Source organism: Globicephala melas, chromosome 5, assembly GCF_963455315.2.
Source record: "Globicephala melas chromosome 5, mGloMel1.2, whole genome shotgun sequence".
Classification (NCBI taxonomy): domain Eukaryota; kingdom Metazoa; phylum Chordata; class Mammalia; order Artiodactyla; family Delphinidae; genus Globicephala; species Globicephala melas.
The window spans coordinates 95,915,862-95,934,282 of record NC_083318.1 but is presented as its reverse complement, the minus strand read 5'-3'; the positions used below and the strand labels follow the sequence as shown (position 1 = coordinate 95,934,282).

The following is an 18,421-nucleotide window of genomic DNA, read 5'->3' as shown; positions in this document are numbered from 1 at the left end:
CTATTTCAGTAAACAGTGTTTTGTTGAACGGTACGATAAATACTTTAACCCTGTAGGGTTAAGTTCTGGAAATACTATAAGGCTTTATCAACAAATGAAAGCATACACAACTTTACAAAATCCGCAGAAGATCAACATCCAAAAAAGCCTCAGTTTCCTCATCTGTAAAATAAGGACAATCATGGAACTTACCTGATAGAGCTGAACATTAATAAAATTCATCTTATCTAGTGAAAGCTCATTAACTATTAGGGTGTGTGAGAGAGAGAAAGTTTATATTAGATTTTACTGAAGTATACTTTGATAATAAATTCATTCATCAAGGTACTGTACGGGGCATACAAAGATACGACAATTCCTGACTTCAAGAAACTTATCATTCACTTTAACAGTTGTGAAACCCATGTACTAATCCTGATTCTAGTGATCTGGAAAATGACTGACAGAGGTACAACCAACTGGGAGGTTCTGAAGAACAAGCTTATCTAACCAAATGAATTTAAGAACATGAATCCACCAAATGAAGAACCTAAGAACATGAATTCATCTATTCCAAGCTCGGGTTTTCATAAAAAGCTATTTCTAGACGCTAAAAGTTCAAAGACATCATAGTTTTACACAGTCCAAAAGATGACTCCAAACTCAAAAGCTAAAATTTATCATCAATTTTCAGAGACTTTCATATACTTAGTATTCTTTTAAACAAATACTTTGTGAAAAGAATGAGATCCTGGGTAATGCCACACTATTTTAAATAAATACTGCAAATGTGTTCTTAAACCACATAAATGAACCTCTATAAACTATACCAAAAAACACAAAATATTTAGAATACATCCAAAACAATGTGGGGAGAGGGGCATAGCTGCATCATACTATTCATATTACCATTCTTCTAATCAGGTTTCCATCTTTTAGAGGACAGTTCTTTTAGTTATAAAATAGGTGGTACATTTTTAATCACATAAGAAGCTTCCAGTTTCAAGAAAATTTTGTTTTGATGTTCTTTTCCTTGCTATCGGATTATAGAGGATGAATGGCTTGAAACTGCTATTGTAATTACATGCCTTCTGTTGTCTCATCGTTTGGGGTATAAGGGAGGGGATGTAAGACTTTAAAGCTCACTTTGAATTGGAAGCATACTGCCTGCCATCATTTCTCAGCAATTTACCATGCCAGACCCAAGGATTACTGGATTAGAAGGTTTTATCAAAATCTGTACGATTTCTCTCAAGACAGGCCAAGCGACAAGGCAGTATTTGCCACTCTGATTAAAAATGTCATAAAACTGACATTTCTATCACGTCACTCATATTATTGTAGGTTTTCATTCAAAACAAGTCCCTTGATACTTGAGGAATCAAGGTGACGGAGGAGTTGGACGTGAAGCTCACGTCGTCCCACAGATACATCAAAAACACATGTACAAGTGGAACAATTCACACAGAACATCCACTGAACACTGGTAAAACAAGTTATTTAACACTTTTGTTTTGCGACTGTTTATAGAACAGAGTTTAGCATCAGACAGAGCTGGATTCCTGCTTATAAACTATCTTACCTTAAGCCAGTCACTGATCCTGCTCTGAGACTGTTTCCACTGTACGTGTACAGTAGGATTCAATAAGGTAACCATTCAGTTCAATAAGGTAACTATTCAATTCAGTAAGGTAACCATTATTACTGACATTCTGGAAGAGGAAAATTCTTGATCTTCAAGAATTACTAGAATCTAAAGTTATAAGCAGTACACTCATCATGGCTTATAAAATGACCCAGCAATTGGACTGACAATCTGTAATAATTTATGTTCCAACAAGTATTCGTTATATATGATGTGACCTTCCCAACCCTAAATTCAATTTAACTCCCTGTGAGATAATGAGACCCATGAGGTAGGTCTGGGGTTGGGGAGAGTAAGGGAAGTTCACCAAACCTAATTAAAGATGAAATGCAATACAAGAAATCTAAAACTTCAGTGACAAAATTCTTCAAATACTGTATGTTTCAGAATTTGAGAGTGTTTATTAAAATTAGGTTGTCCACGCTGTAATTCAACTAACTGCAACACGATGCCTCGGGGAGAAGGAAGGCTGGGTGCGTTTCAGGACTGGGAACGAGCACCATGCTTTTAACAGGATGTTTGTGTGTAAACTGTACTGAACAGTGGGAGTTAATGCTTTAATAAAAATAGAAACGGCACTGTTAAAACAGTTCTTGGTGGGGAACAGCTTCACAGACAGGTTCTACACTTCATTAAAAGATGTAATTCGGTAGTTAGCTTATTATTACTGGAACTCTGTACTACTACAAGCTAGATGGCAGCTTCAAAACTTATTTAACACTAAGATTTTGGAATTTAGTGGTAAGTAGTAAAACTACTATTTAATAACACTACCTACGAGAGCCACAATAGCGACCAACACTAAGGATGTTCGTGTGTTGTATAACATGCTCTCATTTAATCCTTTCAACAATCTCATCAACTAGCTAATATTATCCCCAATTTAAGATACAGAAACCCTCTAAGAAATTAGGCAACACCCGGTATCACATGGTTAATCTGGGACAGAACTAAGATTCATACCCAGGGCTTTATCATTCGAAAGTCAATGTTCTTTATGACACACCACACTACTAATATCAGCTTAGTAACCTGACATAAAAGGTATATATAATTCCATTATAATTAAGATATCAGCTTATGGAATAAGATATTCCCTTTCTATACAGCACCAAACAGATTCTTGATATAATTATTTGATTTCTGGGTAAAAGAATAATTCCAAAATTTAATCTTGCCCATAAAGAAATGTTTAAAGCTAAGAAGAAGGAAAGCTAGATTTGATTCATTTGAAGACATGGTCTACCAAAATGTTACCTTCAGCTAAGTTTCTTAAGAAGTCCAAAAGTGATACTCATAAGCCAAGGCAACCAACAGGCATCCATACAGACAAACTAAGGCTGCTGACTGTACCGGATCTGCCGTACATGCAGTTAACAAGGAGAAGAAACAGGTATTTTCGCTTCTAAATAGTAGAGGCTATGGGACCTAGGGTTAGGGGCATAGAGTGCAGCCATTCCTCTAGTAAAAGCCCCCTATCCCTTTTTTTGAAGCTAGAATACAATGAAGCAGTACCTTGAAGATTCACAAGGAAAAATTATGTCCAACAAAGAATTATTTACCCAGCCAAATTATCAGTCAAGTGTCAGGTTAGGCAAAAAAGGCAGCAAAGTTTAAAAGTTTTCCTCCCTTGCATATATATTTTCTCAAGAAATTTCTAGAGGAGTTGCTCTACTAACCAAGAAAGAGGAAGAGAGGAGATCCAAGAATTCCCAGGAGGATCGACGGGCAAAGGAAAATACTAGGATGATAAGTGCGTGGCAGGCACAGGAAGCAACCGACTCAGGCTGCAGAGCTCCGCCAGAGACATAATCAAGTAAAAATGAAAATGACAGCCACCTTAAATTGGGAGGAAATGTACGTTTCCAAATGGAGATGAATCAATGACAGGGTACAGAAAAAACCAGGGAACAAAACACAGTCATTTTTATAAACATCATTATAATTAACTCCAGGAAAAATAAAACCTTATAGAAGGAAATGTAAAAATGGTATACTGGACCTCAGTGACAAATACTTACATATGCATAAAATGTACACATTGAACAACATGGACAACCAACAACAGTGTCAAAACTGTACTGGAAATTAGCGAAAGGACAGGTGCATGTGATTGGGGCTGGGTGCTAACAGTGTAATTAATCTAAATCATCATTTTCCAAAATACGAAGTCTATACACATCATCTAAAATTGAAAAAAAAAGTAAGAAATAGAAGAATAAGCATGACATATTACAATGCCAGAAGTGAAAAATTATCTCCAGGGAGTCTGAACAGGGAAAGGGTATAGGGAGGGAGCAAGCAGAGAAGTGACTTTTTTTCATTATAAACCTTGTTAAATCCAACTTTTTAAAGTAGATACACATGTTATTTTAACTTAAAAATGTAGCTTAAAAATAATTTTATAAAATTATGACAAACTGAAGAAAAGCAAAGTAAAAACTAATTCATTATAATTTCAAAGTTAAGATTAAAAGTTTTAACAGCAATTTTTCTTTCCAAATAAAAAGAACACAATTCCTAATAAAACCAGTGTAAGGAACACTAGATTTAAGACAGTGTGTCTCTTAAATTCACTTTGCCACTACAGTTCTTATAGCATTCTGCCTCATGACTGAATTCATTTTATTCTCAGCTAGCACTCTCTATATGGTTTACCTAAAATTAAATTATGTTCAGAATTGTCAACTCTCAGATTCAAGTAAGATGGCTTATCACATATACATATCACCCTGTATTGCACACACACAATACTTAGAAGTAGTTTCTTGCCTTTCTTCTGTCCTAGTCCTATAGATCTCCAGATGCTCACAGTGCCACGTGGAATATATTTTCAATGGGTAGAATTCCTTTTTCTTTTTCCAATTTCTTCATAAAGCTTATGAGGAAGTTTTTTGCTTCAGAGATTCAATTATTTTACTCTTAGAGGAAAATGAATGCCTTCAAATACTTTATTGTTACCTAAAAATTATTTATAACAAAGTATTTCTAATCTTGATGATGAATAGGTCAGTGGCAGTAAGTTATTTTCAGATTTTTAAATTTTGATTATGTATTTTGAATCTGATAAAAATAAATTAACAAAGCTAATATAGCAAAGTGATTGCCTTCTCTCTGGAGGCACATTTCTCTTATGACCATTCCCCTCCTTTATTCTAGTCTATGTACTCAATTTTTTCATAACCAAACTATTCCAATGTTCTTATTAACACTAAATCTAAAAATATTTTTTGGAGCAGTAGCATTTATATCAAAGGGCATTTTTTATGGTCATTGTCCTAACACCAAGGAGTATGAATTTTTAGGAATAGTCATAATTTTTTCATACAGCCAATGCATATTAATAGGTACTTACTGGGTTGGCTACCGGGAAGGATTCAAAGACAGAAAATTCATGTTTTCAACCCTCAGCAAGCTTAAAATCTAATAGAGAAGTTAAATACCCAAAGGAAAAAAGAAAAACAAAATAGCAACAGCAGCAATCAAGCTCAAATCTGTGAGCATTATTTCTAACTACAGAAATCCTAGACCAACCCCAAAATAAGGGTGCCCAAGGAAAGGGCAAATCACTGAGGCTTACTCTAGTTCCTGATTCTCCTATTCATTTCCCCAGGGTTCTTTCAGAAGCTATTAAAGAACAGACAAGAAGTTGCATAGATATGTACAAACCTGAAGGGGATTATGTAATTCCTTCTAGGGTATGAAAAAGAGCTAGTACTGAAACCGCTTTCTGCCACAAACAGATCACTATCTGAAGTCAGTGAGTACCATGTTCTTGAGAATTTATAAAGACCATTTGAGCTATTATTTAAAAAAAAAAAAAACAAAAAACAGTAACAGTTTTTGACCTAGGGTACTGGGGGTGTGAGGGAGTGCATCTATACATATTAAGTAAACTGACACAGTAAATTGTCTTCCCCAGTTAATGATTTCATATCATTCATGAAAAAGATAATCTGACGGAAGCTAACAGAAAATGACAAAAATATGGATTGCTTATTCAATAAACGGCAAAGAGTAAAAATATGGAACATCAAAGTATATAGAAACACTCTTAGTTACTGTACTGTTCTGGATAACCAAATCTGAATGTTGAAAGGCTATAACATTGCTTCAGTGTATTATCAGAAATCCTGAACACCTATTTCTTATTTTGGCTTTACATTCACAATGCTTTTCTTTTGTTACTGTTCTCTCTTGTATGAAGTTCTTTTAAATGGTAGTGATGATGTCACATATTTTACTTGCCTGAGTGAGAAATAAATGAAACAGAACCAAAGAACATAGCTGACAATTACCTTGAATATATTAAACAAAACCTTTACCTTCTAGTAAAGCATAATTTCTTCCAATGCATTTCCCTTTTCTAAGATTAAACTCAGTTTTTCCACTCTAACTATACAAACTCAAAAATCCATTTATGCCAAAGTGGGATCCTATTCCATCCTAGTATCTTCGACAGCATTAACTAGGTAATTACTTTGAAAATATTATCACAAATATTCTTAAATGGTGAATAATTAAATTCTGGATTGAAATCAAAGGAGTAAGAAGAAAATAGGTACTTTGTCACAAGTTGTAACAAAGTCACTAAAACTTTTTAAACACAGCTACAAGAGAGCATGTATAAACTAGGAAAACAGGATTTTTAAGCAAAAGCTAAGAATAAAAATGTCTATAAATGTATTTTAAGTATATAAAAGTGAGAGATATTTTCATGCATGAAATTTTTCAATACTATCCAATAGTCGAGGTAGAAAGAACCAGTTATGGTTCTACTACGCAAATCAGCATTTTTCTGTGTTTGCAAAAGGCACAAATTGAATAACCCAATGGAAAGAACATTAGGAAAACTAGGATGGCTAAAGGTTAAAATAATTTTCTGTTCTATTTGCTGTAACTAAAACCTGATTCCTACTTTGGCTTTATAATAAGGGTTTTTGCCCTTGTTACTCTTATTGTTCTTGTGTGTATTTTTTATTGATAGTCATGATGTTACATATGTAACTTGCCTGAGTGAGAAATGAAAGGAACAGAACCAAAAGGATCTTCTGGAGGATGGTTATGTGGAGCAGAAAGTGGCTCTACATTCTTATCTGAGGATGCTCTCTCCTCGAGCCTGTCTGCAAAAATAAGATGAAACAAAACAAAAAATAAAATAAAAACAAAACGATCTTTAAATTTAAAAGCGGCATACAGTATAAATAAAAGTGAAAATTAAACAAAGCCTTCTTGAAAAATATGAGATTCAAAGTTCATCTGTTTAAGTATTAGTGGGTAGTCCTGAGTTTAATACATATTTGTTGCTACAAAGGCAAGTTTAACAATGTAATCACAGTGCTAGATTTCACTAAATACAATTAACCTAATAACTTAATTTGGTTTGTTTAAATACCAGGTGTCTTTAACTTGTGACATATTGGATCTGAAGTTAAACCCAGATTATTAAACAGAGACATATTTGGCAAACTTTCTCTGAAAGCACATATGGAAAAAATATTGCAAATGGTCATTCATTCATAAAATAGGTAAATCCTATTTCTCAATAGCAATAAAAAGTAATTCACTATATGTTACTTCATTTTATGTTACTGTTCATTTCTCATATTACTTGGTTAAACCATTCTCATACATACAAATGCAAAGATATAGATATTTCTCTGCTAAATTAAAAGTCTTAACAACAGAATTCATTTTTTCATTCAACAAATAGTTGAGCATCTAGTATGTGCCAGGCACTGTTCTAGACAATGGGCATGCGATAGCAAACAAAAAGAGGACTCCTGTCCTCATGGAGTTTATATGCTGGCATGGAAAAACGACTGATAAGCAACAAGCATGAGAAATAGAGACTGTTAAAGCTAGAGAGAAAAATGTAGAGCAGGGTAAAAGGAATTAAGGGTGCAGACACAGGTTGCAGTAATAAACAGAGTGAAATAGAGTGATTCTAACAGGTACCAGGTGAGAAAAGACTCCAAGGAGGCAGGAGTAGATACCTGGGGAAGAACACACCAGGCAGAGGAAGCGCTAGAGCAAAGGCTCGAGGGTGGGAGCAGGTCTGGTATTTCTGAAGAAGATTTAATATATCCTAATTCCCTAGTAGTGATTATTTTTCCCTGCTCTTAAACTCTGCACATCGCAGGCACTTTATCAGTTGAGAACTTCTGGATTTTTATAAAATGCCTATCCTCTGATTCTTGGTAATCAAACATATGCTATTAGGGACCCATTTTGCCCTTACAGATATTTTAAACATTCCCAGGACTATACTTTTCATATTCCCAGGAATTCTATGGGTAAACTATGCTAGTTTCATTTGAGTCCTAAGGGATGGCAGGATGGGGAGGGAGAATCCAAATAGAATTAGAATTCTTTAAAAATGACTCGTAACTGCAGAGTGAAACAAAAAGCCCCAAGTTAAAGCAGCAATCTCCTAGGACAGTGCTTCTCAAATTTAATGTGCATTCTAATCACCTGGGAGTTGTTAAAATGCAGATTCTGACTGGATGGTTCTGCAATGGATCCTGAAATTCTGCAGTTCAACAGGCTTCCAGATGACATGATACTGCTGGTCCAGGGAGCACAAGCTTGAGAAGGCAAGGCCCTAGAGTCTACAATATCCTGAAAATACTCAATTATTGCTATGGACAACTGATTCTTTAAACACCTTTATGACACATTTATGAGCTTTTATGGCTAAAACTAATTCTGCAATATCCACACGAAATTTTAGGTTGTTTAAATTTTTACTTAAAATTTTGTTTGAAGCACTAGTTAATATTTTAAGGCAACACATCTGACAACTGATTTATGCACAAATAAAATTTCCAAAACTTAAGAGGTTATTTTCAAATCCAATACAGAAATGGATAACAATGAAAATTTATTTTAGATGTTCTTTTTCAAGGTGTTCACTGCATACTTAATTCAGGAAATCAGTAACAAATGCTGATTGTACTACGAAAAAAAGCTTTTTCATATTTTCTTGTCCAACATATTTTCTTGTAAAGAAGTTACTTTCATAGCAACTTTCTGAAAAAATAAGGCTGGAGAACACCTTATATAACCAAGGGTGTCTTTAATTTATTGTGGTGGGAAGCCATAATCAAACTTTAAGGAGAGGCCTAAGATTCACTGAATCACAGAGGATACCTGTGGGTTACCAATTTTATCAGGCCCTGATAAAATTATACTTATATATATATATATTTGCATGTAAGTATATAGTTTATAGGTACTTAGGTCAAAATCAGGACCAGATTTCCTTCCTAAACCATCTGCATCATAATTGCCAGGACTCCCGTACAAAATGTATTTATACTCCTGTATAAAACCTGGGTCCTATCACAGACCTAATGAATCAGATTATCTGAGTAGAAGCTTGGGAATCTACATATTAACATATTCTCCAGGTTTATAAACCACTACTGTTCCAATGGTTCCCAGCATATAAAAATGCAAAGTTACCACTAAAGTTCTTTGAATCCTCATGCAGTGATGTATTATCTCCATCTATCTATGGTAAATTCATGGTAAATGTATAAACAGCACCATGTAGTTATGACAAGAGTACAAATACTATCATGTAGGGGTAAACAAATATTTTTTATACATGGGGTCCCCATAAGTTAAAATATGAAGATACTCTTCCATACAAAGTTCATTTATCCAATTATTTCACAACAGGAAGCAGAATAAACTCACTATAAAATGAATCATGCTCTCATTGTTCCAAAAAACACAGGATCAATTTTTCCATGGAAGATTTTTAGAAAACCATTTAGATTTCTAAAGTTTACATGATAATCTGGGTCCCAGGGCACAAAATAAAAGATAAACATACATATTAATTTTTTTAATTATCAATTACCTATAAATAAAAACTAACAAAATGGTATGTAGAGTTTCAAATACATAGTCACCCCTAAAATGTATTTAAGCTCCATTTTCAAAGAACTGGTTTTCTTTCCATTAGAGCAAAACTTGAGCTTGATTTGTCCAATATAAGAAACTTACCTCTTCCTGCCTTCCCAAAAGAATTGTGTGCTGAATAAAGACAGTATCTTTTCAAGAATTGTAATGGATACAGATGGCAAAAATACAGGATTTTAAAATCCTAAAATCAAACTGTATTTCATACTATCATCAGAAAATTAATATACTCTAAAAAGTTAATTCAGCAGCTTATATGGATAATGGCTTGAATAGCCAAAAGGTTAAAGAATAAGGTTTAAAAGTACAGTCTTCATCTGATACTTCTGACACTGTTCTAATATACCTGAAAAGTTCTGTTATTCTGCCCTAAAGGAACAGTGATAGGTCTGAATCAGCTTAAAATGGTGAGAGTTAATGTTTTACAGCAAACTAACTATATATACAGATGTTTATATCTATTTCATACTGTGGCTTCAGAAAAAAACACCCAACACATTCAGTAGAATATGCAAAGCAGCCACAGTCTTTAGTTTCTTCCTTTTAGTTATTTTGATGCAATTTTAAACAGAAATAAACAATAAATCCACTATCAACAAGAAAACAATATTCCATCAAGTATTACTTTTAATTAACATGTAGAGCTACACAACTATTCAAACAAATGCAACTTAAAAATTTTCCCAATGCAAACACCTATATTCTAATTCGTGTTTAATGTATTAAATATTATGACAATTAGATTTCTGAAGCTTACATACTAATCTGGATGCTTTGATACAAAAGACCATGAAAAATACAAGCTTAAACTGTAAAAAATACTGAGACTAGCTTTATTAATAACGCTTCATTTCGATTTAATGTTTTAGTCTTAAATAGGAACAGGTAAAAAATTCCAAACCATAAATATTGTTACACTGAAAGCAAAAGCAAGAAGAATTTGATTTATATTTTATATGTTAAATCCCTTTGCCAGCTGGATTCAACTGTTCTCTTACAGATCACTAAAAAACCAGTTTTTTTATCACCAGTTACTGGTATCTTGGAATTTTAGTATTTCAAAATATAATTTTTAAATTACCTTCTGGAAAATACACACAAGTAAAATATTTCCTAGACAGCACATCTTTTTGCTTTTTTTTTAAATAAATAACCACATACCATTTAAAAACTAAAACCTCAAATGGCAATGTTTTATTCTGAACAATCATTACATGGGCAATGCCTATATTTTTAAGGACCATACATAAAAGTATTCAGTTTCTCACTGGAAAGCTTTCATAAGCCAAATATAAAAAATCTCAGAAAGGACTTTGAAAAATTGTTGATAAATATCTGTGCTGAGAAAAAAGATAAATTTGATATTCCAAACACATTGATAATTTATTCATTTTGGAAAAAGTTGATAGGGACAGAGGAACCAACCAGTAATGACCAACAATCAATTTTCATTACACCGTTAGTCTACTGAAACTCTTAAGGTTCTAGAAGAGGTCTTTTGCTCATCGGTGTAATTTAAACCCTTATCAAGTAGATCAAATATTAGATACCTTATTGGTTGTGAGTGAAACGGGTGCTAAGATGACTCAATATTACAATAAAGTCAAATCTGGGAGGAAATCTTTCTAAACTATATTCTATACTTTATTGATTTCTTTATAAACTTTATTAAAGACATTTCAGCTTTTTTGAACCCCATTACTATAACTATCAATTATTAAGGGAAAACCAGACATTTTTCCATCTCTTTCCATGCTGTCATACATCACTTCTGCTGTTGATGTGTTTGCCCACAAAGCCCCTTCTATTTGGTTTTTTTAATTGCCAGCTGAGAAACCTGACAGTTTAGATATAATTTTTAAATGCTGGTTATAGAGCAATAACCTCAGGAGTCAGAGCCCAAAGACTTATACAGAAGGTGAGAAAAGCAGAGGTGACATTTATGGAGTGCCCAGACTCTTTAAAGACATTATTTAATCTTCTTGACAACCCTATGAAGTAAGCATCATTATACCCAGTTTATAAATAAGTAAGTGAAACAGCAGTTAAGTGACTTTACAGAGGTAAACCTAGTTAAATGACTTGGCCAGGTATCAGAATTCACGTTTTCTGGTGCTATGTGCCAATTTCAGTACACTGTCCTTGTGACAGTGATTTCAATAGCTCGGGGACCATCTAGGCAGTTTCCCAAATGGCTGAGTTGCTCCATGTCTGACCTTCAGATAAAGTTCCTCCTGCACTGACATTTGGAACTTAGTATCTTTCCATATCTAATGCTGCAATGAAGTCTGAACTCTCTTGGCATACACATGTGTATACAAACACATACACAAATTACACATGTAATCAGACCTTAAAGTTTGAAAGCAAATAGCTGGTTAAGAGTTTTACATGCTAAATCCAATTTTTATGAAGTTAGGTATACATGAATATTTGTATGCCATTCTTGCCTATGCAAAGTAACTAACACTTGGGTGTCACTACAAATTCTAGGGAGCTTAGAATAACATTTTTATAAGGCACAAAAAAATGTGAATACTTTACCCATTCCATAAACTGATTTATTTTTTAAAAACAGTGGGGAGGGGAACGTTCACCCAAAGAGTAGAAAACACTGATTTAGCAAACCTTAGTTACTATCCTGGTCAGAATACATTAAAATGAATATCTTAATTCTCCCTTTTGCTTTAAAAATAATTCTGTAAATTACAATGATTGGTTATCCCCTGTATCTCCCTATCATCTCCCTAAAGGAAAGAGATATTTTACTTCCTTTTTTAAATATCTTGCTTTGGGGACCACTCAACATAAATTGTAGGAAAAATGCCAAACAAAAATGTTGTAGTTTAAAACAAATTTTTTTAATAAAAAAAAAATGTAAGATTGGTTTTACCAAAGTCAACAAACCTTTATTAAAGGCTCAGAACTCATTTTTATATCTGCATTTAATCAATTTAATTTTTCATAATCATATAACCAATATGTAAAATACCAATTTAAATTCCAAACAACTATTCTTACATGAATTCAGGGCATTTACAAACTTTATATAAAATATATACCAATTTGGAACAAAGTACTTCATCTAATTAATGTTCTCATAAGGCCAGTTACCTAAAATAAAATAGAAACTAGGAACTATACCTAGGGACCATCAAGACCCTCTTTTCACATGCAAAATGGGGAAACACACTGGACACACACGTGCACACACACACCCCCAAGACTCAGAAACCTGACAATTATCTATAGACTCTCCAGGAGTGAGCTTTTTGCTACTGTTTTGCAACCTCCCCAAAATACTCCATACATACCTTTTCCAAAAAATAACTTCTAAAATATGTATAGTGAGACTTGACATATATATTAGGTAGTTTAAGATAAGGCAATGACTGCAAGTAAAAACATTGAGATATCTGATTTAAAATGGAAAAGAATTTATTTCACTTTTGCCATACCAGGACAACAAGGCAGCCCGTTTATGTCACCACTCATTAAAGGGACATTACAAAACATTAACATAATGTAGTAGCCATGTTTTCTTTCAGGCACTTTCAAAGGGCATCTCAGACCCACAATATCTTCTACTGAGTGTGCAAGAAAACAGAGCTGCAAAATGATTAGTAAGGCAAGATACTAATCTCTCCCTTTTTATTTGAGCATTAATTTTCCATTTTTTGGAGATTTCTGAATTAACATTCAAAGATATGCAGTATTTAAGTGCTCGGAATTAGCATATTATCAGCAATCTTGGGTTTAACAGCTACTATCAAGCAATTGATTTCTAAAGCACACAATATAGTTTGATAGTATATGTAAAAGAAGATGGCCTGAATTTTGCCCTCAAATGCACAAAAAGAATTTTCTCTTTACCATCCCAAAACAGTCTTTGGCCTTGCTGAATAATTATAGAGCTGTTATTTTACTGTGAAGCAAAATAAGCCTTCAAGTGTCCCTTACTTGATCTCAGAAGGTCAAATTCTCTGTCCAACAGTTCCTCTTCTGTTAACTTGGAGAAATTATCCTCTCCAAAAGGATTCCACCCTGACATATCAGGTGGGTTACTGATGTTCTTCTGATTTGTAATATTTGCAACTGCCTCTTTATCAGCAACTGACCTAGAATAAAAATTAAGAGAGGAAAAAGGAGGAAAAAAATACATTATAATTGAAAATTTTAAAGTTTCCTAGTTCATACTTTATAAACACTTGGAAAAGCAGATGATTTTATTATGATGGAGGTGGCAGTAAGGGCATGGATTGGAAAGGAGACCACATGGGATTTGAATCACCTCCATAAAGGTCACTAGCTGTGTACCCTTGGGCAAGTTCCTTAACTTCTCTAGGTCTCAACTTCCTTATCTGTGAAACAAGAGTAGCAGTATCCACCTCATAGGGTTACTGGGAAGATTAAATGATTTAATACATGTAAAGCAGAGAGAACATAAATAAATAAATAAGCACTCATTAAATATTAACTATTATTTATCATAGTGAATAAACCTTAAAGTGAAAATCAGTTCCCATATCAAACAGTATCACTCTAAAATCACTACTGAATAAGGTGATTTTATGTCCTGGTTATGCTGAGAGACATCACAATAATTTTCCTTTTGACAAAGACATTCTCTACATAGCTACCAACAAAAGGTGAGCTGCTAGAATTGCTTTATGAATTGCCTAAAACTAGAGGAGGGTTATTTTCTATATAATAAATTATTCGTGGTGTTTAAAATATCTATAGTCTGGGGCTTCCCTGGTGGCGCAGTGGTTGAGAGTCGGCCTGCGGATGCAGGGGACACGGGTTCGTGCCCCGGTCCGGGAAGATCCCACATGCCGCAGAGCAGCTGGGCCCGTGAGCCATGGCCGCTGAGCCTGCGCGTCCGGAGCCTGTGCTCCGCAACGGGAGAGGCCACAACAGTGAGAGGCCCGCATACCGCAAAAACAAACAAACAAACAACAACAAAAAAATCTATAGTCTGGAGCCTAGGACTACTGGTTCTATGAAATTTATCCAATAGGCCTCTTGGCTTTTAATAGAAGATGAGAGTTTAAAGCCTTCTTAACCTAAGAATACCTGGGTACCTCTCCCTCAACCCAGCCTGGAAATACAGCATAGGCACGAGGCAGTATAACAAAGTTGTCAAGTTCATTTAACAATTCAGATCCAGACCTTCTAACACCGGTAATGGAGGGAGAATCTCTATGTGCTTCTAAAGAAGTATCTCAATTTTGCAAGCCTTGACTCATCCCCTTAAATTCACCTTCCCCTTGGGAGCTCACTTCCATTGCCACCACACAGATCTTGAAAGGGAAGAAAGGGCAAAAGTTGCCCATTTAATCCCCAAGCCCAAGCCCCTTCAGTATAGTTGAGCCAAGAATGGAACGTTTGAACACTCACTGAAAGCTAGAATTGGCCAACTAGTAGATAGTCTTTCTAGTAAATATAACTTAGGTATCTTAATAATAAATGTAATTCAGTTTAGAACACACTCTAGGAATGCATCAACTGCCTCCGTATGAAGGAATCCCATCTCTAATTCCAAAACTACCTTCAAGGACTTTCCAAGTTCTAGAAACACAGATAAGAGAGGTTAAAACTCAAAGAGAAATGGGCATGCCCCTCCTGCCTGTCAATGATCCTTTTACAACTTTAGAATTCCCGATCTGAATCATCTTCCTCCTGTTCCTGGAATGAATTTATGGATTCTTCTTCGTAGACTGTAACTCAAGGGAGGGTGTCACGTTAACCTACACTTCAAACACGTGCTAAAATACGTCTGCAAGTTCTTTGACACTCCTCCCTTCAAAGGGTGGAACCAAATTCCCCTGCCCTTGAATGTGGGCTAGATCTAGTGACTCAGATAACAAATGAAATATGGTGGAAGTGCCAACGTGTGACTTCTGAGACTAGATCATAAAAGGCATCAAAGGTTCCTCCTTGCCCTCTCTTTTGGACCACGTGTTCTGAAAGAAACCAGAATAAACAATTCCTTGTTCAAAACAGTCTTTGATTTTGCCAAAGAGAATACTCAAGCAGCCTTTTAGAGAGATCCATGTGACAAAAAACTGAGGCCTCCTGCCCAAAGCCATGTGAGTGACCTTACAAACAGATCCACCAGTACCAGGCAAGCTTTCAGCGGACTGCAGCCCCAGCCAACATCTTAACTGTAACCTCATGAGAGACCCTGCCCTGGTCATAACCATACAGGTAAGCTACTCCTAAATTCCTGATCCAAAGAAAGTGTGTGAGATAATAAATGGTTATCATCGTTTTAAAGTACTAAGTTTGTCAAACAAAGAATGTCTTAACATATAAGCTAATAATTTTCTTAGCCTTAAATGCTGCTGGATGTTGCTAAGCCTTATTTGCAAATAGCCGTTAGCAGAATTAACTGATGGAAATGGAAAGAAGGATGGAGATGCAAAGGGGTCAGGAGAGAGGACTAGTAAGAGAACAAAGGGAACTCTAAGATGGGCTCTAAATTAATTCAGGAGCCACTTAGTGACTCTACTCCATGATAACACCCACTGCCACAATAATTTCCTTTGTATTCAGTGGAAAAATACTTGCCTATTGGCACTATAAGAGGAGTCCATTATGGTTCCAACCTGAGCTGGAAGTGATGAAGTGTAGGACACTAAGGCTGGTGAGAACTCTTGAGGGGAAGTGAGATATTCTGGTGATGCCTGTTGTTGAGACTGCTGATGTTGAGCTAGCATTTGCTGCTGCAAGAAAGCCTGCTGATACTGCTGCATCTGAAACAAAAAATGCCGTTATACAAAACAATGCTCAAGGTCACTAAAGCACTGTTAGCATTGCCCCTATTTACTATGCTCTTTCCTTTTCACACTGGCAACAAAATCAGAAACATGAAAAACAATTTTTATCTGAAGGAGCGGCTCGCTACTAGAAAACTACAAGGTGAAATAAATCTAAAGGACTCCCCTGGTGGTCCAGTGGTTAAGACTTTGCCTTCCAGGGCAGGGAGAGCGGGTTCGATCCCTGGGGGAACTAAGATCCCACATGCCTGGCGGCCAAAAAACCAAAACAGAAATAAATCTATTTAAGAAGTTGTTTAACTGGACTTACTGTGGTGATCATTTTGTAATATATCCAAATATCGAAATATTACGTTATCTCAGGTAGACAGTTTCAGGTAAACGAATATAATCTTATGTCAATTATACCTCAATTAAAAAAAAAAGGAACTGGAAAGTTAGCGTCACCTGGCAGGTTTCAAAAATTCTCCTTTAAATAGTTTAATAAAAAACGATATGGTAGTTTAAAGTCACTTGGTATAGCAGTTGCTGTAAAAACAGGTCAAACTATTCTCTGAAGCAAATGCAACTTTCCTTTGGGTTTCTTTTCTTTTCTTTTCTTCAACAGACATTTGCCAAATGAGAGAGACATATGACAAGAGATCCTGGGTAACCAATCATCTCCTTATACTATCAGATAAGATGTGCCAGATCCACGTTCAGCCCAACGTAAAGCTGCTTAAGAATACATATCTGGCTTTGATAAAATACATGTTAATAAACTAACGAGTTGATTCTGAATTATTAAATTCTGAATAATACAATTCGTACTGTGAATTCCAACACTGGAATGTATACTCAGAGAGAAATCTCTAGAAATTACATAACGCTTACCATTGTAGGATACTGTGATGCAGAAGGTTGAGGCTGATATACTGAATGCATTAAAAACTGTTGTTGAAGTATCTGTTGCTGTTGCACTGCATGTTGATACTACAATTGGAAAAACAAACTCATCAGTATTACTCATGCCTTTTTTGTGCGAGAACCTTTTTTTTTAGGTATTGATCTTACCATAACAATGACTTGGGTACTCAATAGTCCAAACACTAATGTAAGATACCTATAGTCAGTAAGTGACTATAACTTAAATCAGCTTATTGGAATTGGTTTCAAAATTATCAATGAAACATAACAGATTCAACTAAAACCATCTCCAGCACAGTTTAAGGATGTCTGGAAGAAACCTAAACCTAAACACGTTTACCAGCTAATGAAGACCCCTGAAGTGACTTGTGTCCAGGAACCATTACAGTAAATTCCCAAGATCCTCTGTCTCCCCTTCAATGATATCTTCTGGCCATCCAATGGCACCCCTATTTAACTATCCTCCACTCTGGGTCTATCAGTCAAGACCAGAGGACGGGGTACACCCATGAGAAGTAGCATACATATAAACTGGCTCAAAAATAGTTCAGAAAATGATGGAAGGATGATGATGACAGTCATTAAATTTAAAATAGTTTAGTGCTAACTAGAGATGCGCAGGTTCTGATGAGGCAAAGGACAGACTAGAACTTCAGGTCATATTTTTCTATGTCCCTTCCAACTGTAAATGCCAACCCTACACACACACACACACACACACACACACACACACACCCAACAAAGGCAAAAAAAGAAAAAATAACAAAAACCTAAGACAATATTACTTCTGAAAGTCTTAATATCACCTTTCCAACAATAACATTATTAGGCTATATATATGAACTCAAAATGTAATCTGAAAAAGATAATATTCATCATAAATTGCAGTACTTATTTGCAATGCCAAATGACTGGGTGAACATCGTTTGCTTCAAAAAGCCACGATACAACCTATTACAACAGGAGTATTCTTGAGTATCTCACAGAATGCAAATAAAATATATATTCTTTTTTTAAAATTTTTTATTTATTTTTGGCTGCGTTGGGTCTTCACTGCTGTGAGAAGGCTTTCTCTAGCTGCGTCGAGTGGGGGCTGCTCTTCGTTGTGGTGCTCAGGCTTCTCACTGCAGTGGCTTCTCTTGTTGTGGAGCGTAAGCTCTAGGCATGCAGGCTTCAG

General features: G+C 35.2%; 1 protein-coding gene across 2 annotated transcripts in view; it reads right to left on the bottom strand.

Moving 5' to 3' along the window:
• Window positions 1–18,421, bottom strand: part of BMP2K (BMP2 inducible kinase) — a 125,971-nt gene that overhangs the window by 11,996 nt on the left and 95,554 nt on the right. Inside the window, exons 12-15 of one of the 2 annotated variants that reach the window (XM_030877962.2) lie at window positions 17,212–17,310; window positions 16,130–16,314; window positions 13,517–13,674; window positions 6,637–6,747 (exon numbers count right to left, since the gene is read on the bottom strand). In XM_030877962.2, the coding sequence (XP_030733822.2) occupies window positions 6,637–6,747; window positions 13,517–13,674; window positions 16,130–16,314; window positions 17,212–17,310 (553 nt within the window). The remainder of the gene's footprint in view (window positions 1–6,636; window positions 6,748–13,516; window positions 13,675–16,129; window positions 16,315–17,211; window positions 17,311–18,421) is intronic. The other variant, XM_030877963.2, reaches the window with a different exon arrangement.